Source organism: Eriocheir sinensis, chromosome 55 (assembly GCF_024679095.1).
Source record: "Eriocheir sinensis breed Jianghai 21 chromosome 55, ASM2467909v1, whole genome shotgun sequence".
NCBI classification, from domain to species: domain Eukaryota; kingdom Metazoa; phylum Arthropoda; class Malacostraca; order Decapoda; family Varunidae; genus Eriocheir; species Eriocheir sinensis.
Window position 1 is genome coordinate 221132 of NC_066563.1, and position 23913 is coordinate 245044.

General features: G+C 41.7%; 2 protein-coding genes across 2 annotated transcripts; one reads left to right on the plus strand and one right to left on the minus strand.

Annotated features, from left to right (window-relative positions):
- Window positions 1-7234: 7234 nt before the first annotated feature.
- Window positions 7235-15675, minus strand: LOC126983869 (nuclear envelope phosphatase-regulatory subunit 1-like). The gene is made up of 5 exons (XM_050837018.1): window positions 15624-15675; window positions 14332-14376; window positions 14010-14081; window positions 10417-10551; window positions 7235-9416 (listed from the first exon to the last, which is right to left on the minus strand). The coding sequence occupies exons 1-5, from the start codon at window positions 15640-15642 to the stop codon at window positions 9271-9273; spliced, it is 417 nt and encodes a 138-aa protein (XP_050692975.1). The 5' UTR covers window positions 15643-15675; the 3' UTR covers window positions 7235-9270.
- A 1822-nt stretch (window positions 15676-17497) lies between these two features.
- Window positions 17498-23318, plus strand: LOC126983841 (uncharacterized). Its single transcript, XM_050836974.1, has 3 exons — window positions 17498-19067; window positions 20241-20375; window positions 22986-23318. Exons 1-3 carry the CDS (start codon window positions 18045-18047, stop codon window positions 23142-23144), a joined length of 1317 nt encoding a protein of 438 aa, XP_050692931.1. The 5' UTR covers window positions 17498-18044; the 3' UTR covers window positions 23145-23318.
- Window positions 23319-23913: the final 595 nt, after the last annotated feature.

Below are 23913 nucleotides of genomic sequence, written 5' to 3' on the forward strand. Positions count from 1 at the left end.
TGCCGCGAATTCCTCTATATTTGTATTGTTTTTTTACATAGATAAGAACACACCAAAGGAGAAGGTCGGTGTATACTGTCCCAAAACTTCAATGCCCCACTAAACTAATGTTTTTTTTTTTTTATATATAAAAAGATTCATATTGCTTTACAGCTACCGTTACATTGGACCTAATTTCACAAGCAACTTGCCGGGAGTCGAGTATTTGCGGGAAAGACTTGATTGGAGTCCGGGAAGTAGCGTCCGGAGAAAAAAAATAAAGTTCAATGTGACGGTAGCTCAGCTCTGGGGATGGCCGTCTAGCTAATTCTTAAACAATCACACTGAACATAATAACCAATACAGCTAATAACCAGCTGTGTACTGGCAATCCTTTTATGTAACCATTACACATAAAGTGCTATTTCATTTAATGCTTTGGGGATGGGATAGCAGCTATTTCCTTGCTCCTATGTTGTAGCTTGCAATATTTCGCAAGTGAATTCCCCCTTTCCCAGTTCAGTGTGGTGCGTGGTTTAGTGGGCAGAGGACTGCTAATTGATAATTTCCCCGATAACAGTTCCTGGGATTGGATTCCCGTTAAATGTAGCACGCTCTAGGCTCTAGCTGGGTTCCTTGACGATGGCAGCATATCCTCCTTCCTTGATATATATATATATATATATATATATATATATATATATATATATATATATATATATATATATATATATATTTATCTGTATATATATATATATATATATATATATATATATATATATATATATATATATATATATATATAGATATATATATATGTATATATATATATATATATATATATATATATATATATATATATATATATATATATATATATATATATATATATATATATATATATATATATATATATATATATATATATATATATATATATATATATATCAGCCAATCAATAGGAGCATACGCCGGGAAGGAGGGTGCGTCTCCTGCAGGGCAGGATCTATCGACTTAGTACATCCGCGAGCTCAAGCTCCCCCTTGGCCTCCTTCACTCGGCATTGTCACAGAAACAACCCGGTGGGCAGGATCGACTTCTGGGTAGCGTGCCACAGGGCGGTATAGCCGGATTTGACGTTCACGGACTATGCAGATAATAAGTCTCGATCCAGTTTCTCGGAGTAATCGCCGGTTGACAAAGTCATTTCAGCGATATTCCATGAATGTGCATAGGCACTTATTACCAAAGGCATCAGCTCGCCTCTACCACTGTTTAGTGTCCATGTCTCATAGTTGCAAGTGACTTGAAATCCTAGCTCCTTATGCACAGGTATAATAATAAAAAATAAAAAAAACTCGTGCTGAGCGAGTCCATAACACAGTAGGCAAACCCAGTCCGCCGTAAAACTGCTTGGCGCCGTTATTCTGCCCCTCACACTTCCAAGATATGTGATTTTTTTTTCTTCTTTTTTTAGACATCAATGTTCTCGCCATACGTATGAACAGACCAGGCACGTGCAGAGGGGGGGTGCTAGGGGTGCCCAAGCACCTGCCCCTTTTGCTCCTGTTTTAAAAGTGCCCTTTTCAGAGAAATGTAATACAGGCCTGTGCCCCGCCCGTATAAGTAATATTTCTTTTTTTTTTTTAATAGATTCTAATAATCCTTCTACTGATATCAGTAGGTATATGTATATACTATATTATCATATAAAATAATAGTATGACAGTTTAAACAAATGACAAAGGGTAGATAGCAGTTTTATTTTTTAGATATTATATTTATTTTCTTTCTACTTTTTTTTTTTGCCTTTTTTGCCTGAGAAGTTCTCTGCTGAAAGGGGAACAGACGTACTACTGTTTGATCTAGTAAGCCTCCAAACACCTGAGCCTTGTGTAACGGTCCGAATGTGAGTGAACGAGAATGTGAGTAAGTCAGTGAGTGACAGAGTGAGTAAGTGTGAGCGAGTGGGAGCGTGGATGAGTGAAAGAGTGAATGAGTGAAAGAGTGAATGGGTGGCTAAGGAATGTAAGTGCGCAAAAGGTTATGAGAAGATAACACGGCGAGCGAATGAGCGAATATATGAACGAGAGTTACTGAAATCCCTCATCTCAAAGCCTCGAACCCCTCCAAGAAACCAATAACTAGTTAGGTAGGTAGGGTTTGATTGTAATGCCGAGAGGGAGTCACGTGAAGAAGGGGGAGGAGCTTAGCGAGGAGCAGAGGCGAGAAGGCGAGGGCAAGGAGACCCACGGGCCAGTGAGGAGACATGCGCCACTGCAGCAGGAGACAAGCTTGAGAGACGTGAGGAGACGAAAACCCCTACAGGAAGGAGAGGCAGCGAGAAAACACAGAAGCGGGCTGGTCAGAGAGGTGTCAATCTCTCCACTCAGCCCCCGACCCACACACCACCCACGGCCTGCTGTGTGAGGCGGGCTAGTCAGGAGACTAGCAGCAGGAAGCAAGAAAGGCAGCGAGTTTGAGTTGAGTGAGAGGTGTCCATATTTCCACTCGGCCACCCCCGAAAAACCACCCACGGCCTGATGTGAGACTGACTACAGGATGGGAACTTGTATGGCGGGGTAACCTGCCCCTCGACTGCCCTGGTGGCCGATATACCACTGCCCCAAGCTGCTCCCTACATCACGACGAGCGCCCGCCTCTTCACACCACCCGAGCTGCTCCCTCTCCACATGAAGCGGCGTCATGGTCTGTCCATCACCAGGACCGCCCATTTCCCATGTGGACATCCCCTGCCGAGCCCGACGCTCACGCCAGCTCCTGCTTCTCCTCCAGCAACCAGAGATAAGCATTGTGTATTCCCCAAATCTCCCTTGTCCGGTAGCTAGCTAGAGTAGAGGCATTCAGCCTGTCAGTCATTCATTGTTTTTTGTACTCTAACCTTTGAAAAAGGAAACTAAATACATATTTATATACAACCTTACTGTAGGTGTTATCATTTGGAGCCTGTTTTGCTGCTCATTTGAGATTACTGAACCCTTCCACACCTCCCCCCCAGTACATTATCACCCAGTTTCTTAATGTTGTCTCACAAGTGGTTCACACGGAAATCCTCCCACCTTCCATAATTAATCACAAGTAACGCCCTTCTGGTCACAAACCTCGGAACGAGTGTTCACTTGTCCTGAGGCCTTACCATCCGGGACCAGCGCTCGGGAATATAGATTACTACCACGCTACCGCATACCATGACAACGTACCATAGTGGTCGTGAAAAAGGGGATGTAGCGAGTTTTAATTTTGATCCCAGCTACACTTGCTTGGCCTTAATCCAAAAGATCTGAAGTTCCATTGACTTCGCCTCCTCGTGCAATGCCCTGAGAGACTTCATCGAAAGCAGCATCTGCGAAAACAAGATCCGTGGCTTACCCTGGTATTGCTAACAGATGCTCCACAATAACTATAGATCCACAACTCTGCTTAGTACCCAGTCCATAGAAGTGTTGAAAAATGACATACGTCCCGAGAGAGAGAGCAGACTGCCAATTTCTCTTTTTTTTTTTTACAGGAGAGGAAGCGGCTTGAGGGCATAAAAGTAGAAAAAAGTCCGCTTAACGCTGCTCCAAAAAAAGTGGCCAAACGCCTGAATCCCATCCATTAAGTAATCACGATACATTTGATTAAAACTTTGTAGTGTTTCCATAACACTAATTGATTATATAACTCGATCCTTGCACTGCCGTAGATGTGAGCCAGTTTTTGCCTATTCTTCCTGAACGTGAATCTGTTCTTTCATATAGCTATTCTTAAAGAAAACATATTAAATCCCCTCGCTGGCTACGTCTTTCCAAAGGATGTAAGTTGACGTTTCTTATAGTCTGTCCATAATCTATATTCAGCCTCCCTTCCCTCCTCCCTTTACGCAAATCACTCACAAAACTGCACAAGCCTTGTCTATTACAATAAATCCTTCAAAAAAGATCCCAGAAAAATACTTAGAGTAGAAAAGAGGGTGAAATAAACAGCATCACTGCATGGGTCACTCACCGGACAGCAATATTTTCCATCACCGGCAGAGAGCGGAGTGCCGAGGCGGCGAGGCAGGCGGCCGCTGATTGGCTGAGGCGACCCACCAGCTGACCGCTCCACCAATAGGCGCCGCCCTCACACCTGAGCTCCAGCCAGGCCTCCTCCATCCTCCCCGCAGACGACACTCACCCAGAAGGCGCCACAAACAGGTATATTGCGTGTGTCTGCCTGGGTTTGGACCATTACTGGGGAGGGTCATGTGTGCAGGGGTGCCGCCGGGGTCTGTGGGGTGACTGGGGGAGGCTGGGGCTGAAAGGGAACACAAGATTACCACTTTTTTGTATTGCCTATTATAAACCTTATCAACGCATTGGTATTATTCCATATCGTCACCACAACGAATTTATGTATTATTTGTATTTTAAGTATAGGGATGCTGCTTGGGGTCTGTGGGGTGACTGGGGAGGCTGGGGCTGAAAGGGAACACAAGATTACCACTTTTTATCTTTCATATCGTAAAGCATCTCAACCAACACTTGGTTATGTATTATTTGCATTTTAAGTATAGGGATGCTGTGTAGGTAGAGGGATGCCACCTGAGGTCTGTGGGGTGACTGGGGGAGGCTGGGGCTGAAAGGGAACACAAGACTACTACCACTTTTTATCTTGCCTATCGTAAAGCTTACCAACAAATTATATTTTATATTATTTGCATGTTAATTATAGAAATGCTGCCTGGGGTGTTTGGGCTCACTGGGAAAGTCTGGGGCTGAAAGGGAACACAAGTGCCTATCGTAAAGCATCTCAACCAACACTTGTATAAGTTATATGGTTGTGACAGTGTTTGCAATTGAATTTCAAGTCTTATGAATAGTTTTGTATTGGTAAAGTTTGGGGCATGCTAAATTTGCACATGGCCTTGGTGCTCATCTCCATCACCATCACATTGGCTCTTGAGCCTGTGGTGGGAAATAATTCATTAGCCCGGGAAACAGAACTACTGAGACATTCAGGCTTCCACAGCATACCTTCCCCAGTCTTCCCTGCTCTTCACTGAGTAGCCCAAAAGAAGGGATGAAGAGCCGGGTGGGCTGAGTGCCGCCTACTCAGATGGGGACTCAAATCCAGCCCCACAGATTCATGGTTAGGCACACTAACCACCTCACCACAGAGGTGGAGGTGCCATTATTTTTTATTGTGTTCACCCTAATTCATTCATTCTTCATTTTTTTGGGCATCAGATGTTTGTTTATGTATCATTTATTTATCTAATAACTGTAACATTTAGGCCCCTTTCACACGAGCGGTTTCTGCCGCTCCGGCGAGCGGCAGCCGCATGGCACTTGGACATCTACGGTCAAGTGCGGTGTCTGCTGCATCCACTTCGGTATCTCCTTCAGTCATATTTGTAATCCTCTCTTGAGGGATCCCACAAACAAGGCCGTCTTTCAATCTCTGAGATCAGCAGCTCCGTGTCATGATAATTTTTAATTAGTCATAACCCTGAAATTTATATGCAGATGTTTGTTGTACATGTTTGTTGTACAGAGGTATACAGAATTAATATGTAAGACTCTTTCATTTTCAATATACATTAATGGAAAGTTCATAAGATGGAAAATATAGTGCATACCAGCTTTTCCAATGATGCCAAGTGGTCGCGTGCCTTTCCTTTCATTAGTGTGGGAAGTGGGGTTATTGCTTATGACTGTAGTTGTAATGTTGTGTTGTTCCATTGACAGATCCAAGATGGCTGGTGATGCGAGTGTTGAGTCCTCCCAGTTCAAGGGCCTCTCTAAGATCTTTAATAGCACCACCTTGTCAGGCAGAGCTAATGTAAGTGGTGGCTTGATGAAGCAGTTTGTAGTGTTTTTTTTTTTCATTATGGAGAATATTGCGGCAAACAGGTGGCAGCAGTACCGATGAATATTTCACGATAGTTTTTTCTTTACTTTCATAGAATCATGCAATTATTAATGAGTAGTGGTAAAAGAAAAAGTAAAGATCCATGTATGACTACAAGTCTTTAATGGAAAACCTTTTTAATGCATAAGCTTCAAAGGCATTTAGTTACACTTTGAACTTTACTCATGCTATTAGTAGTTTCCCTTATTTTGTCACCCAGAGTCAAAGGTTGATGCCCTTTGTGGTTATGGCTTGAGGTTTAAAAATGGATGCCCCATCATGTGGGCACACTGGGATTTGAAATGCCTTGTCCTGGCTCATCAGTCCCAAGGCTCTATGCTCAAACCAATAATATAGTACAGCTTTGGCCAAAGGTGTTGTAAATTGGCCTAAATTATTGTATGGAATTATAACACAAGTATCTGTGGTATGAACTTGTCAGCAAAGCTACTTCATGAATCTTTTCAATTTGTTTTCCTTAAACTCTTTCCTATGGTATTCTGGGAGGTTTGAAGGCTAGTAGAAAACACCCATGACTACACAAGAGTACTTTGTAAAGTAGGGAGCAAGATATGGGTGTTAATATAGCCAATCTTAACTGAAATTACCTGTTTCAGTAGTCAAGAAATTGTTTATTGTATGGATGTTATTGTTTGTTGTACCAGGCACTAATTTATTGTGTTTAAATGATAATGATCACATATCTAGTCATGCTGGCTGTAACCCACTTTGCTTATATCCATTGTGATGGTATAATTGAGACATTGTTTGGCAATGAACGCTGGCTTGAGGAACAAGAGGTGTCTATTGCTAGAGAAGCTGTTGTATGAAGTCCAAATTTGCATTATTTTAGCCACGATGAGAGTATTTTAACTACAATGCTTCCCACTTCCCCTTTGTACCAGTTGAGTTAATAATAACCTTTTCCTCCCATTACAGGTGGCCAAAGCAACGTATGCTGCTGTAGGCCTCATTATCCTCTACAATGTCCTCAAGCCCAAGAAGAAGTAACTTTGTACCAAGATGTGTATATACATTGTGTTGATTAAACTGTAGATAATAAACTGCTGTCATTTACCTTTCCTTGTGCAGTTATATTTCAAACCTCTGTAATGTAGTAAGGAACCATGGCAGGGTAGGCCACCATACATTGCAAACAATATGTGAATGTCAGTACGAGACATTTCCAAGGTCAACCTCACCTTAGTTTGTTACAGAATTGATTTTAGTTGTTTTTAACCTGGATACATCTAGAGATGCTGTTATCAATAAAGAAGGAAAGTGACTGTGCTATTACTTGACCACAATCTTGACTTCTACTCTTCTTTCCCTTAACTTACAACTGCAAATTAGAAGCATCTTACAAACAAATAGTTTATTGTAGAATGACCAGAATCTGACTGCAAAGAAAGAATCCGTATGTCTATAAATTAAAAGTATCTATGTATACGTTTCTATCTCTTGTAACTAAGCTAACAATTGAGGAAAGCTCACACAGATATTTACAAGTCAAAATCACTTCAGCCCACAGCATTAAACTGCAATGGTTGGTCGCCATAATAGGAGGAATTGATAACACTGGCCAACAACAAATTTATCGTCTTAATTTTTTTTTAGCTGATTTAGGACAATTTTGATGTGCTGAATCCAGAAAATCTCATTGGTTTTGCTCAATCAGGTCAACTTTTTTATCTATGGCCACATGCTGTTATTTTTATTTATTAATTTTTTTATTTCATTTTTTTTACATATTTTCTATATACGAAGCAAAATTCTTTATTTCTTTGAATAAACGAATTCTGAAGAGTTTACATGTGCCATTTTTTTACTAATTGGTATTTTTTGTGTGACCAGGTTTGAACAATGATGACCTAATATCCAATTTACATGTACTCACCTTTATCAATGTCTACTATTCACAGTATACTTATCAATTTTTGTAACATTTAATTTATGAATTGTGTTAGAAAACTTTTTCTTATACAACTATTTCAAATGAGAAAGACAAAAATCAACTGAAAATGTCACATGTAATCAATTTAGTTATTAGATAAGACTTTAAAAAATTGACTAAGCACAAAAACCTGACCTGATTGAGAGAAACGGGTGTCATTTTCAGATTCAGCGGTGCAAATTTGTCCTAAATCAGTTGAAGAAACTTAAGACAACTTGCAATTATTATTATTATTAATTTTTTTTTTTGTGACCCAGTGTAATCTACCTGCAAAGGGAGGTGTAGTAAATATAAGTTAATAAACAACGACTTGCTAGTATGAAAGGGATGGAGACAGGCCATGAAGAAGAGGTCAGTACTGGAGTCATAATTATAAATATGAAAAGAAAAAAGAAAAGTTGGGGGTATACGCTATAGCTGCGCGTGGCCTCACTGCATATATCAATCACATTGGCCCTTGAGCTTGTGGTAGGTAAGAACCCATTAACCTGAAACAAAGGTTCAAGTGTGACATCTGGGTTACCACAGTTTACCTTCCCTAGGTATCCATTTACTGACCAACCCAAAAGGGAGGATGAACAGCAGGGTGAGCTGCATGCTGACTGCCCAGGCCAGGATTTGAACTCGTGCCCACAGATTTGTAGCTAACCATGCTAACCACTTCACCACAAAGGCATATATTAGTAGGATGCAACTACAAAAAATTTTCTCCCCTAATTCACTCTTTCTAATTAGTGACAATTAATACAGCATAAAGAGTATTTCTATCATGAACAGATGCTGCAGAGTTGTTTGGTGCTCCAACAGCATTAACTGCCTGGTTAACATCTCCAACTCCCAGATTTTCTTTCACAGATCAAACAAATTTCTTTAGGCCTCACTTAACTGACTTTACTGATTTTTTTTTTTCATTTTTCAATGTTTTTTTTATTTTAAGTTCATATAACAGATTAGCAATTACACAAAAGTACTCCAGCCCAGAAACTAAAAATATGCCCTACCGTCACTGACTAACTCTCACTCACTGACTAACTTTTGATATTCAACTTCAAGTTCTTTCATAAAAATGCAGAGTAAAAAAAGTTGATTAGCAAAATGAAAAAGAATATATTATTTCTCTCAGTTACCTGGATGGGATCACAGCTTTTTAACTACTACCTAACAATGAAAAGATTCCTTCAGATGAGAAGCTTGAAGGAAAGAAATTGGTTGTGAAATATACCAAGCAAAACTACAAAGGAACAGGGACTCACAAGACGACCAACTGAGAACTGAGCTCACTAAGGAATCTGACAGGAACCGGTAATGATCAATATAACAGGACTTCCAACATGTGGAAAAGAAACAATGAACACAGAGGACACACCCTAATCAATTCAACAAGAACAACAATACAATAACAACTAGTACAGAGGGGAGGAGGTGGGATGGGCTGCCTAGCTTCAGGTGGTGGTGGGTCGAGGCTTCAAGATAAGCTTGCCAGTGTCGTCACAAGACATGTTGAAGTCGACTAGCACCGCTCGGGTCCGGGAGGTGATTATGGAGGGCGACACAACTTTCTTGTGGATGCCCATTATGAACAGGATGACTGCAAAGAACAAGGAACATTATACTTTGTTAGTTTTCATAAAGGAATACCTGCTTCAGTAGTTCTCTAGGATAATATTACTCATGTTAATCCTTATTAATAGTAGCTATTTAAATTACAGCGGTAAAAAATAAAAAAATAAATAAATAAAAAACACCCATCATCATTTAGTGCAACATTTCTATGAGCAGCATTCTTCTCAATAAAGAAAGATGATCCATATAATCTTGCCAAGTAGTGACGACCTAAAGATCACAGTCTATCTATCTATCAATCTATCCATCGCTTCACTTCTTCCACCACTTCACACTTCTTCCCTTCACCCCTGTGACACATTCCAAAATGCTCGTACACACTTTCATTACTCATTCCATCCATTCTACTCACACCACATGCACTCCTCAAATAACTCATTTCCACTGCCTGCACTCTAGACCTCTGACTTTCATTCCAGGCCCGCGTTTCACTTGCATATGTGAGGGTTGGTACTATTATTGTATTTCTCAAATCCCTCTTTACTTCCATGCTCACACTTCTGCCATTCATGATTCGTCCCAAAGACCCTACCACCCTTCTTCCTTGCAATGCCCTTTCTCTTATCTCTCCCTCCATACCACCATGCTTACACATAACTGATCCAAGGTACTTAAACTCGTTGACCTCCTCCATTTCTGGAGTCATGTAATTCCTGTTGGGATGGCCTTCTATGGTACTCATCTCTTAGTCAAAGAGCTGAATTCAACATTAGATTTTTCCTAGCAAATTCAACAGCAAGTCCAAGCCTAGCTCAGCTAATTAGACCAATTTGGCTACTGTGCCCATAGGGTCTGGGGCTATGGCTGCAGCTTTGACCAAACAAATACCTTAAATTTCAGAATATCTCAAAGAGTTGTTATTAAATAATGGAAGCCTTATGTGCTGTGGCTAAGGCATGGCCCTGCCTACTTTCAGAGCCCAGGGTTCCACATGTAAATTTGACCTTGCCATACTGTAACCTTACTTAGTGCAGAGGCTGCAACAGTGAAGAAGAGGTGATTGAGGAGAGACTGGATGAAGGTGGCGTCCTGAGTCTTGGGGTCAGTGAGCCACATGTACGCACCAAACGCTGTACCTGCCGCTACAATCACCAGCAAAACTGAAATGATAAAGACATCAGTTTAAAAGGCTTTCCAATCAGCAATTATCACAAACATCATCAAATTTTAAAGGTCTTGTGTATGAGACAATGATGCTTACTTTTTTCTGACATATTGGTAATGGGTGATGAAGAAACTGCTGCTGCATTTAATTCAAAATGACCATTTGCTGTGCAGCTTTACCGTCAAAAATAAAATTTGTAAAGCAGCATTAAATATATAAATGTACTCACCTTATACCTGTGGATCTTGTATTTACCATGTTTTATTGCTAAAGTGCCATATTAATGGCAAAGTTATGAACATAAGCTAGAGAAATTGGTGACATTAACCCTTACAACGCGGACTTGTTTTGCCGTGCCTGTCCTCCCACGCGGGCATATTCAGGCAAAAACATAGGTACCTCACTTCAACCTTTTATACCTTCACTCCTATTTAACTCACGTGTAAAGTACATACCCTTAACTGTCCTTTGACGTTAATTTGAAGACTATACGACCACTGGCAGAACCAGTACAGAATATTGAATAGGATCACTGAAAACACATTATTATAGACAGTTTTCCACCAATAGTGGACTTCCCTTCCATGATTTAGTAATAAAAAGCATAACTTTTATACAGTTTATGTGAAACACCCCCAAAAAACTTTACATCCAGGCCTTCCTGATGCCCTTGATGGGTGCTGAGGTCAAAGGGCCCCCATCTTGTGGATGAAATTCACTGGAAGGGTGAGAAAAAGTGTGATGTCTAGTGGACATCTCAAAGCTAGCGCAAGGCGTACACTGACCAATAATTAGTCAAGGGAGCATGGTTGGGTATTGTTTGAGAGAAAACAACATGCTTCCTCTACTTCAGCACAAACAAATTAAATTTGACGGCGCTCTAATTCAAAAAATGCCTTGTTGACTATTGTCAACACCTGCGGTTTGAGCCCAGGCACCAGCTGTCGACTATCGTTGACACCCACGCTTTAAGGGTTAAGCACACATGTAATTGTTAATTACAAATGGAGCAGCTGAGAACAGTATCATACACTTGTATTGAATGCTCAAAACCAAGTCTCCTTGAAATACCCTTTTGAACACTTTTCTTATGAAAAGTACTTACTAAACACTCTCCCTTCACTGCATAAGTAACATGGATGGGGTGAATACAAGAACTGTGTATTCAAATACCAATATGAATACTTCATATTTATATGAATACGAATATACTGAAATACTGACAATTCAAATACAAATACGAATACTTCATGAGAGTATTCGTGAATGCATTCATGAATACTTTTCGTTGAAAATAACTTTTTCATGTAGGTAGCTCAGCAATGAGCCTAATATGGTACTAAAGTTATTCAATAGTAAAATGACGTCATGAACTTATAACTGATGCCAGTATTCTGTACATGTTTATCACACCTAGACATATTTGTTTTCCAAAATTTTCAAGCATATATCTAAGCTGTACTGAAAGAAAGTCGTGACTATAATACATGTAATATCCAGGGATTCCAGAGGGGGGAGGGGGCAACAAAATAGAGAATAAATCTAACAATGAACCTGGAGTAACACAGCCCCTACCACTGCTGTATCACACGTCGGACAAATAGGAACGAAGATTTATAACTTGGAAGGAACAATAACTATTATTTCCGATGATGGATTTACGATTATTCTACATATTATTCGAAGAATACGAATACTTTTCCCAAGTATTTGAATACGAATGCGAATACTTTGATGTCAGATGACAAGTATTCGAATACGAATACGAGTACACCCAAATACTGTATTCGAATATATTCAAATACGAATACCGAATACAAATACCCCATCCCTGGTGAGTAAAGGATTCAATCACAGATTATTTTTTCAAACTTTTGTTAAAACAAAAAAGTAAAATTTTAAATCAAAAGATATATAGTCATATTTCTCTTTTGGTGAATTCAAGTGTCTCTGCTATGTGATAATAATATTCAATCAGGCCTCCATGACGAAGTGGATAGTAGGCCAAGATATGAATCCGCAGACCTGGGTTCGAATTATGGTCAGGCAGTCGGTGCACAGTCCACCCAGCAGTTCATCCTCCAAATTGTTCTGGTTGATATATTGGTATCCAGGGAAACCTGAGGAAAGTAACTGTGTGAACCAAGATTTCACACTGACTCTCTGTTCTGCCTCCACACTGCAGTGGAAGTGGATAACGTCCCCTAACTATGAGTCTACAGACCTGGGTTCGAAGCCCATCCTGGGCAGTCAGCATGCACCCCACCCAGCTGTTCATCCCTCCTTTTGAGATAGTCGATAAATGGCTACCTGGAGAAATCTGGGGAAGGTAAACTGTGGTAACCCAGATGATACAGTGGCCCTGTGTAAGGGTTAATAGGTTCTCACCCACCACAGTCTCAAAGGGCCAACGGGACCATGATGAACACCAAGGTCACCCACAGCTAAAGCATATGCTTCTAACTTTACCTTTACCTCTTTTCAAGGGTAATGGGTTATTACTCGCCAGAGGCTCAAGGGCCAATGTGACGGATATGAGCACTGAGGTCATGTACAGCTTTAGCATATGCCCCCAATGCTACCTTTACCTTACCCATCAGGAAAGCCTGTCAGGAAAGATGTTGGAGTCAATTATAGCCAGGAGCATTTGGGACCATCTAGAAAAGCATAATTCATGATTCACAGCATGGGTTCACAAAGGGTAGGTCTTGCCTTACTAACCTGTTGTCCTTCTACACTAAAGTAATCAAGGCGGTTGACCGAGATGAAAACTATGACATATTGTATCTAGATTTCAGTAAAGCGTTCAACAAAGTTCCCCATCACCGGCTATTACTAAAATTACAGGCTCACAGCATAGATGGGAAAATTTTGAACTGGATCAGGGCGTGGCTTAGTGGTAGGAAGCAGAGAGTGCAAATCAATGGTAAAAATTCTGAATGGGGCAGTGTTACGAGTGGAGTCCCACAAGGGTCGGTGCTGGGTCCCCTGCTTTTTATTATTTACATCAATGACTTTAATGGTTTTAAATTAGACAAATTCAGATTTAACAAAGACATAGGCAAGAATTGGTTCACCAATAGAGTGGTGGACGAATGGAACAGGCTTGGGAGCCATGTTGTGGGTGCCAATACCGTAGATACATTCGAGAAGAGGTTAGATAAAGCCATGAATGGTGAAGTAAGGTGGGGTTGAGTGTACAGGAGCTGCCTTGTATAGGCCGACTGGCCTCTTGCAGACTCCTTACATTCTTATGTTCACTATGGGTCGAATGTAAAAAAAGTAAATAAAAAAAATAAAAAAGGACACCCAATGCTAGAACAGTAAATTGCAAAGCTCAGAACAGGTAAAATTGAGATCCTATGGTTTATAAAAGTAAAGCTGCTATCTGCTGTCTTGATTTGCTATAATGACAATGGAGGATAAAAGAGGCACAAGAACACTACAACTCACTTCTCCATCGTGTGGTGGCCGGCTGTAGTCTGGCGATTACCTCTGTCAGCCGACGCTCAAACGCCTTCAGATCTGGAATGTTCAACTTAGTAATAATACAGATAATAGTAAAAATAATAATAAAATAGTAAATTAAATGAGTAATAATATATTGAATAAAAATGAAAATTAATCCAACATGTACAAAGTTTTGCTGTGACTAAAAGAGGGCATCAATATCCTGGCTGTGTCTGACATGAATGTAAGAAAGTAGAAGGGTTTATTAAAGTGTATCATGAAGTAAACAAATAAATAAATTGATTACCAATACATATAGGCTTACCTTCACAAGCTGTTTGTTCTAGAGACATTTTTTCTAAACTTCTTTCTGGAAAATAAATATCATATCATCAGGTCTTGGTTACATTTTGAAAAAAGTAGCTACATGAATACCATAATGCCCAAAAGGGAAAGGAAAACACTACTGAAACTGTATTATAAATATATAGGCAAGGTAAAACAAAACAAAAGGCCTCTACAACAATATGTTAAGGCAAATAAATAACCACTCTTGCTGGTGTGCGGTGTGCTTTACAATCATGGTAGGCATCCTACTCCCTTTGCTCACTCACCTAGTAAGCCTTTCTTCAACAAGTTGTCAAGGGAAAGTCCAGAGTAAAGAGGTAGTCCTCGGTGGCCAATATGCCATATATGGAAGGGCTTTTGTTAGACATAGACTGAGGAACTAAGACTTTCCTGGAGGCCGTGGAGGGTGTGTCATTGCCTACATGTTAAAAGCATTTAATATTTCAATCATGTGTCATTTAACAGGGCTAAGAATTACAAGCTCAGCTTTTCCAAGCACCTGGCTGAAAGGGTCAACAAGGCAAACAGAATAGTAGGCATTATAAGAGCTTTTGTACACCTGACTTAACCATGTTTACTGCCTTGTACACAGCCTTAGTGAGACCACACCTTGAATATGCCAACCAGGTATGTCATCCCTGCCTAGCCAGATACTGAAATATTAGAAAATGTACAGAGAAGAGCCACCATACTAGTTACAGAAATGAAAGACCTAACAGATGAGGAGAGACTAAGAAAATTAGATTTACCCACCCTGTCATATAGAAGATCAAGACGAGACATGATTAAAACCTTCAAAATTGTGTGTGTCAGATATAACGAAGAGTGCATGGAAGGACTGCTTACGATGCGGGAGAGTGACACGCGGAAAGTCAAAGAAGATCTACAAGCAGCGTGCAAGGCTTCATCCGAGGAAATATGCGTCCTCTAACAGGGTAGTGAACGAGTGGAATAGTCTCCCTGATATCTTGGTGAATGCACAAAACATACTATAAATCATTGAAAGAAGGTAAGACAAGTTTTGGAAAAAAAACCATATCGGTCAAAAATATCATCCACCGCATTCCCCGCAAATAAGTGCAAATCAAGTACTTCATACATCATCCTTTGCAGTGAGCCAGGTGTAGCCCTGGAATAATATCATGAGGTGTTGGTGTAGTGTTGGGGAGGAGAGGAGGAGGAGGTAAGGGGCTGGAGGGAGGTCGAGGTGGCGGCGGTGGTCATGGTCAGGGGCGCAAGATAAATCAGAAGCTGGCGGCCTTTCAGTACCTTTGGCGCTGCTCTTCATGGCTGTGGGGCCCCTGGGGGAGTGACAAGCAATGGTGTGTATGGGTATCTAATCTTATCACTCACCTGTCCAGCCAAGAACTCCACCTGCTGCCTCGCCTCCTTAGCTGCTGCCCAAAACACTGCCTCCTCCTCCTCTTCTTTAGGCCGCTCTTTGCATACCTTTTTTTTTTCCCCTTTTCTTCTTTTCTTCTTTTCCTGTTTTTTTTCTGCTTCCTCTTCTCTTCTTTTCTCCTCTTCTTCCTCCCCTTCTCTTTTTCTTTCCTTCTTTTCCTCTTCCCATCTTCCTTTTTAGGCCGATCTATGTGATTTAGTTTCCCTCATACTAGCATCTTTCTTACTATAATCCGCGACTTTCATTCACAACAATATGTCAATTAATGTACTTTCCTGTGATTTATTCGCATTAATGACTTTTTTCTTCCCTCTGCCCCGGAACCCAATTTAACCGGCTACCGGCAACACTTTATTTCAAGATAATTACGCCCATCTAGTCCACCTGCCACGAAATCCAACCTGATCTAACCTGATCTGACCTTACCTAACCAGAGCTGACCTCTGCCTCCCTATCAACATACGATAACTGGTACTATAAATCCTTCGACATATATCCCCCCCACACCGACTATGATTTCCTTCTTTTCTCCTCTCCTCTTTATTCTTCCCTCTCTTCTCTTCCTCTTTAATCCTTTTCTTTTTCATGTATTTTAGAGATATCCTTCGCAGTGAGACGGATGTACTTCGGGAATATGAGGAAAAAAATAAATAGTGAAAAATCGGCACAGAATATATTAGTTGCCCATGCTGTACGTTAAGCTCTCTTCCTGCACTACCAGGGGCTGTAGAAAATGGTTCAATCTTTACCGTACTCTCGTCTATATTGTATTTACAAATTTTCCCAAATAAAATCGAAACACGGTGGCGCCGCAAGAGATACGCAAATCTCAACTGGAAACTCCATACATCATCTCTCACTAAATCAGCTTCCTCGAGGTTGGGCGTTCTGTATCGTCTCCGCCAGTTTCTCTCTCCCCGCACAGATGCTGTCCACAGGGGTCTTGTCCGCCCTCGTGTGGAGTATGCATCACATATGTGGGGGAGCTCCACTCACACATCTCTCTTGGACAAAGTAGAGTCGAAGGCTCTTCGTCTCATCAACTCCCCTCAGTCTTAAATTCCGCCGCCAGGTTGCCTCTCTGTCTATCTTCTTTGGATATTTTCATGCTGACTGCTCTTCTGAACTTGTTAACTGCGTGCCTCCCCCCCTACCGTGGCCCCGCTGCACCCGACTTTCTACTCTAGCTCAATATCAATAATGTTTTTGTTAGCTAGACAGACTCCTTTTTCTTGTGTCAGTATACCCCTACACCGTACTTTTCCAGAGAGCCTTGAATAATCGGCTATTTGATACTGCGAAAACCTACAACATTTACGCTATCTACCTGCATCACGTCGACTTTGTTATTAAGGTTCCTAACATTGTGGTTCGTAGAGTAGATTATTGTTATTGCATTAACTCTGTCATAATAATATAAGTGAGGACTAGGTGAAATATTTAATGGTAAGTAATCATCTTTGCTTCACAGCGGGCTTTTTTTCATTAGCGGGCTTTTTTTTCATTAGCGGAGCTTTTTGATTATTGTCTGTAGAATGTAACGGACACGTGTATACTGTATTACAGAAGGAAAGTGCTGCTATAAGTGTCTTCCTCCATTTACAGAATTACTTTTTTGCTCTTGAACTGTTTCCTCTACTGTAAAAAAAAAAAAAAATCAGTTTATCATTTGTATTAAACTCATCATCGTTAGTACGATTAGCATATTATGTCCAACATAAAATCTAGCGTAGCAGTGAAATTTATCATTTTCATTAGGTAACGTGAGTTCGCGTGCATGAGTGGTGGCAGCGATGACAGTTATCACTTTAATTAAGTAAACTGTAAATGTTACGCCTTAATTAAAATGAGCTCCGACGCTCTACTCAGTTAATTTAGCACGGTCCCATATCTGTTACTTTACCTGTATGACTCATACTTCTTGCCAATTAAGTACATATCAATTTGTAAACATTGTTATCCTTCTGTCAGCCAGACCTAATCGAAGGACCAAAGGGAAAAGTAATCATGTACACACGTTCATCGGGAGGAGGAGCGGAGAGTGTGTTGACAGATCCTTGAAGCCTGTTATCGGGGTGAGTGAGTGGCGAGTCTAATGGATGAGAAAATATGGTGTGACCAGCTGTCTAAAAGCGACCGCTTGTAGACTAGACGTGGCAGTGGTGGCGTAGACTCAAAACGTCACTCTTCCCCCGGAGTTACAGCTAACGAAAAAAGTTACAGAAGTAGGAAACTGCATGCGGTCATAAGAACTGTCGGGGATTTTGTCTCTCAGGAGGTTACCCATCATGCTCCTAGACGTGAATACGAAGGGAGAGACCGACAAGAAAAAGCCGAAGTCAACGGGTGATTCTGAGTCTCCCAGTGATGTGAGAAAAGTGTATTTCGAGAGGGAGAATAAAGGGCTCTTCCTCTTCTTTACCATGTTCGGGCTGTATGCCGTGAAGAACGTAAAGGGACAATACATGGTCAGTAAGCCAAAGTTTATCTTCTTCTACCTGAACTGGATCACTTACCCGCTGGGTGGCCTTTTCCTGGCCACCAAAGCCGGGTACTGGGTGAACCCTGGCGAGATGATATTCCCGTGTTTCATGCAAGACACACTGGTGGTGTTAGCTCTTGCTGTAATCCCTTCGCTGCAGGCTTACTCCCTCAAGTTTATCACTAAGAGCTTACCGGAGATCCTGGAGACAATTTCTGAGCTTAGCCCTGTGGAAGTGGGTTTTGAGACACCGATGAATGTCCTTAAGAATCTGAGTAAGAAAGCGGGTAAGCTAAAGGCAGCGACTGATAACAAACAGATTCACCCAGATCGACTGTTCAACTGGCTGCCCCGTGCGATGGTTCTCTTCTCTATGACTGTGTTCCTCGCCGTCTGCTCCACGGAGTATCTCAGGGAATTACACTTTGAGACGCTAGACAAGGAAGTGCCGATCCTAGTTGTCCTGTTTGTGTGCCTCACGTTCCCTTTCCTGACCACCATTTTCATCGCCGTCTTCACTAGGTGGCTAAAACTAGTGTACCGGGCACTGCACCGGCACTGCAAGGAGGCGATGCCAACCTTTGACGTGAATCAAGTGCTGACCCTATGCAATTACGTGGACACACTCCAGAGGTTATTTGTCCTGCTGGATGACGGGTTCTTCAGATACACTTTATCCATGAACGCCACGACCGTGACAATAGGGGCGTCTATCTGCACGGCCAGACTCATGATGGACTACACCCAGATCGTATACCTCGGCCCCCTCGTGCTGCATTGCATCATCCTGGGCATTGAGTGTGAGGCGGGGGAACGGCTGATGGCACAGGTAAAGGATTATTGCCCGCATATGAAGTGATGGATAGATTAACGTGTTGCGAGTCAATAGAAAAGTAATGGAAGGAATAAAAAGGTATGTTAATATAGTTAATGGCAAGTATTCAATTGGGTAAATAGGTGTTGTGAGTTGGCATGTCGTGCGATTTTGTCGTGCGTTTGGAAGTCAACAGTGCTCAATGGGACCTTTCACATAATGGCCGCGTGACCTGGTTTGTTTTTTCCGCGCCTGGCCAGCCCGCTGAGGTGACCTGGCTTAAGAACAAAATAATATGTACACTTAAACACTTATACACACATGATCCACACAGAGCATGCAGAAAATGAACAATACTAATAATATGAAAAATTTAATCATGCTCTTTAGGCAAACTGTAATTATTTCTTGAGACAAATACTTCTGAGATGATGATCAAAAAATAAAAGTCAGTAGTTTCATGTTTTTTTTTTTAATGAATGTCTTTTGATTTAGTAATTGCTGTTAAAATCTGCATTTAGAATAAAAAAATGGCAATGTTTTATTTGCACTAGTGCTACATATCTAAATGTTTGCATGCATGTCTTAAAGTAAACAAGTTGGGAACACAAGAGGTTATATATAATTGCACCAGCCACAGGAACAATGCTTGAAGAAAATAAATAATTACTCGCGTGAAGACATGCCTTCATAATACGACACGAATGCCATCTGTCACACAATATGAAATTGTTCGTTGCCTAGGCCTGGCTCACCTCTGCCATTGGGTTCCCAGCTTCCTGGCGGCCGCATACGAAGCCTTCTCGTGGTTTCGACGGGCACGTTATTAGTAGATGGAGGGGGTGAGGATGACAAGGGTTTCATGTGATAGTGGTGGAGAGATAAAAGGTGATGGAGGTAAATATGGTGCAATAGGTGATCAATAATGTAAAGGTAAGTGTAAAGCTGGGACATAGGCCATAGCTGCGCGTGGCAGCGGTGGTCATCTCCGTCGCATTAGCCCTTTGAGCGTGTGATATGTAAGAAGTTAAGAACTCATTACCCTGGAACACGGGGCCTGTGTGACATCCGGGTTGTCACAGTTTACTTTCCCCAGGTTTCCCCATTTTCTCCAATAATGGCAAGTTTGATGTTATATAAAATCGATAAACGTAAATTTGATACCACAGACCAGTCATCTTTCCTCAGTACGAAGACTTGGTGGCGTGGCTGAAGAGAGAAATTCGTCATCAGCAGATCCCTGCTGCCCTCCTCTCCACCTCTTCCTTCTCCTCCTACCCTCTTCTGCACCTACGGGACAGCTTACTGGAGTGCCCACCTCAGGTAAGACGAAGGCAATGTGGATATGTGGATATTAATTGGTTTTACCTGCACCACCATCATTTCTTGTTGAAGGATCCTCCAGAAATGCAGGGTTGCCTGGCGTTTGCTCATGGGTTAGCAGTGACAACTTTAAATCGATATCGATGTAATGTATTTGGCATCCGTGAAGACCCTGTAAAACTGTGAGATGCCGTCAAACGTGAAATTCTCTGAGCTGCAAAGAGGTATATACACAGGAAAGCGTCAAGTCAAAGAGTGGTTTTGTCTCGAAGGAGACGTTGGAGAATATTGAAAAAAAAGTTGGGCTGTCCAGGCTTGCTGGGAATCATGACCATTGTATGGTTTTGTCATATGGAGCTAGAAAGCTCCCAAGGAAAAAAAAATAGAAGAGGCATGTCAGGGATCTCGGAAAGGACGTCGACAGTCACTTCACTACAAATGACTTCCGCGTTGCTTACCAAAGCATGGAGCTCCGTTCTACATGAAGCTCTCTCGGGTGAATGTTATCTGAACAGCAGATGATTGCCGTGTGTCAGACAAGGATGGGTAGACAGCTCGTCGGGGTGAATACTTTTAGCAGCTCTGTATGGCAGACCCTACGAGTAGACAGTAAATAGTCTGGGCTAATCCACTTATTGACAAGAGGGTCAGAGACTGGCAAGAGACTGGCAATGTTGAAGGATGGTATAAAGCACCTCATGTTTGTAACGTCAACTGCTCATAACTGGAGATGCGGCCATGGTCTGTGGCTTGCATGAGGCTTTGACTGCCGTATGTCAATTTGATACTATTACTCTTAACTGGTCCTCTCTATTTGGAAAGAGAAAAGAACAATTAGGACTGTAACCCCTGTTCAGCGCAAGACGTCATCAGCGCCAAACCGCCTTTTATAAATGCCTTTAATAAAAAAGAAAATCATTGGATCCTAGAATGCATGTGTTAAATCAACGATTAGTTTGTAAGACTGATTCGAGGCCTGCAACCAGCATAGTCTGCGAACGCCAACTCCGACTACACGGGAATGTGGCACGCTACACAGAAGTTAACCATCCTTATAAATTGTTTCTGTTAGAGGGAATCCAAGGGAGCGCTCACAAAGCTAGTGGTTTGAGTGTAGTGCAGCTGACTTGCCGGATGGGCGAGCCTATTACTACTAACCACTACTCCTACTGCTAAAACTACTACTGATAAAATTACTACTACTACCATTACTACTGCTACTACTACTACTACTACTACTACTGCTTATACTATACCATGCTCACTTAAGCCCCCGTCACACAGGAATGGCGACCCTTGATCGACCCCTGAGCGACCAAAAAATTTGCGAGGTCGCCACTGGTAACCGGAACGTCTCTCAGAGGTCTTCTTGATCGTTCAAGGGGCGTTCGGAGGTTGCCGTGGTCACCATGGTCGCTGTCAGTTTTTGAACAGGGTCAAAACAGTCGCTGCGTGTTCGCCGAGGAAGCAGGTCGCTGAATGGACGCTCGATTGTCTCTCAAGGGTCTCTCAACCAGCGCCAAGGTCGCCCAATGGTTGCTCAGAGGTCGCAAATGATCGCCGGTGGAATTGTGGGCAATCTCTGAGCGACCATTGGGCGCCCTTTGAGCGACCAATAGCGCGCATGAAAGATCATGGCGACGACAATTCAGCAACCATTGCACCACCTATGCGACGCCCAAAGGTCGCCGGAACAGTCACATAGAAACAATTTTTTTCTGAATTTCGGCGATCTCACTGCGACCTGGCCATTTTTTTGTCGCTGAAAAGTCGCGTGTCACGGGGGCCTTAAGCTAGATTCCTGGCGCCTAGGCAAGTTGGTAAGCTTGCAGCTGATTGGCTGCACCGCTCTCTCGCAGACACTCATGTCGGACCACATCTTGCATGCTCGAGTGAGACATGTTTCTTTATTATATGCCATAGCTCACCTCATATACGAGATAGCCAGTTTTGGTTGACACCATCAGACTCAGCAGTGACTGTAAAATCAAGATGTATTGTAAAAACGCTACAAAACAAAAAAGAAAATGGTATTACGATGAGTTGAACCGTGAAGATGTTACTGCAGAAATATATTATCACGTTACGTAGGAAAATCTCTCGTGAACACGATAGTGTGATCAGAATACAGATAAAGCTCCACATATTGAAAACACAGAGTTATTTATAGCAACATGTCCTTCGCCGCAACCATCACGGCGCGCGCGACACTCTGCGTGTGAAGGCAGAGTGAAGTTAGATACTAAACAACTGATGATTAGAAAGTTTTGTTTTATGTTTTGATGATGAGGAGACTGGCGATGAATATATGTAACACGCCATTATCTTCTGAGTAAAATCAGAAGGAATAGCGAAAGATATATACAGGAGCAGGCTACAGTTATTGCTACATAACATGTAATTCAAAATACTGTGTACATATTTATCCTTACTCGTTTTTATTTTGTATTTGACATTACTCGCGTATTTTACTATGATGGTGAATCTTATGATAATAATAATAATAATAATAATAATAATAATAATAATAATAATAATAATAATAATAATAATAATAATAATAATAATAATAATAATAATAATAATAATAACAGCACCACTCTCCTCCAGATCACTACGCTGGGAGGATACAGACTCAACAGAGGGTTCTTGGTTACCTGTCTCGGCTTCGTCCTCTCCTACGCCACCATTGCAAACCAGGTCGGGTACAGGAGACTTTCATCTAACCTAGAGCTCCCCGCCGGCCTGGGTAACCTGACGTCTTATTAGCGTTTCTTTACCTGCCAGGATGAGGAGTTTTGTTCCTATGCCTGCAATGTTAAAAAAAAAATATCATGGCCTGTGAATTGATCTGATCTGCCCTATCAAGCGAGTGCCTAGGCCCTAGACATACCCCTGGCAATATGAAAGATACCATTATTATACATGCAGTCTTAATCCTGACCTGACCTAGTTTATCTTTAACCTAGTGTAACCTAATCTAATATGACCAGAACTGACCTGACCAATAACAGTTCTCGGAAGTATGAAGAATTCCTTTCCCGAGCTTGCAGTGCTAAAAAAATTGTTCCAACCAAGACTAATTTAACCTATCTTAACCTAATCTAACCTGATCTAACGACCTGGTATGACCCTAAAGGAGACTGATTTCAAATGTGACTGTCAGTATGATTGCAAAGCTAAAATCATCGTAACATATCCTAAGCTAACCTAGTCAAATCAAATCTAGTTAGTGTAATCCAGCATAATCAAATGTAACACCTGACCTGACCTCACCTCTTAAACGGGGTCCCTTCATATGAGTGTAGCGTTAATGACATTGTAAATATTCTCTGCCTGTGTGTGTGTGTGTGTGTGTGTGTGTGTGTGTGAGAGAGAGAGAGAGAGAGAGAGAGAGAGAAACGTTCTTTCCCTCGCCCATCAGTACACACACACACACACACACACGAGGCAACACCACCTTCACAACACCACGCCGCCACCAGCGCCACCGCCAGCCTAACACCACCGCCACCACCCACTCTTGTCTCTTTCTGCT

What these genes read in the sequence shown, in the direction of transcription:
- LOC126983841 (XM_050836974.1), top strand. Translation starts at nt 18,045, where the DNA reads ATGCTCCTAGACGTGAATACGAAGGGAGAGACCGACAAGAAAAAGCCG. An exon ending in GGGAACGGCTGATGGCACAG is followed by an intron (nt 19,068 to 20,240) that starts GTAAAGGATTAT and finishes ATCTTTCCTCAG; the next exon opens with TACGAAGACTTGGTGGCGTG. An exon ending in TACTGGAGTGCCCACCTCAG is followed by an intron (nt 20,376 to 22,985) that starts GTAAGACGAAGG and finishes ACTCTCCTCCAG; the next exon opens with ATCACTACGCTGGGAGGATA.
- LOC126983869 (XM_050837018.1), bottom strand. An exon ending in AGAACAAACAGCTTGTGAAG is followed by an intron (nt 14,082 to 14,331) that starts GTAAGCCTATAT and finishes TGAACATTCCAG; the next exon opens with ATCTGAAGGCGTTTGAGCGT. An exon ending in TGTTGCAGCCTCTGCACTAA is followed by an intron (nt 9,417 to 10,416) that starts GTAAGGTTACAG and finishes TGTTCTTTGCAG; the next exon opens with TCATCCTGTTCATAATGGGC.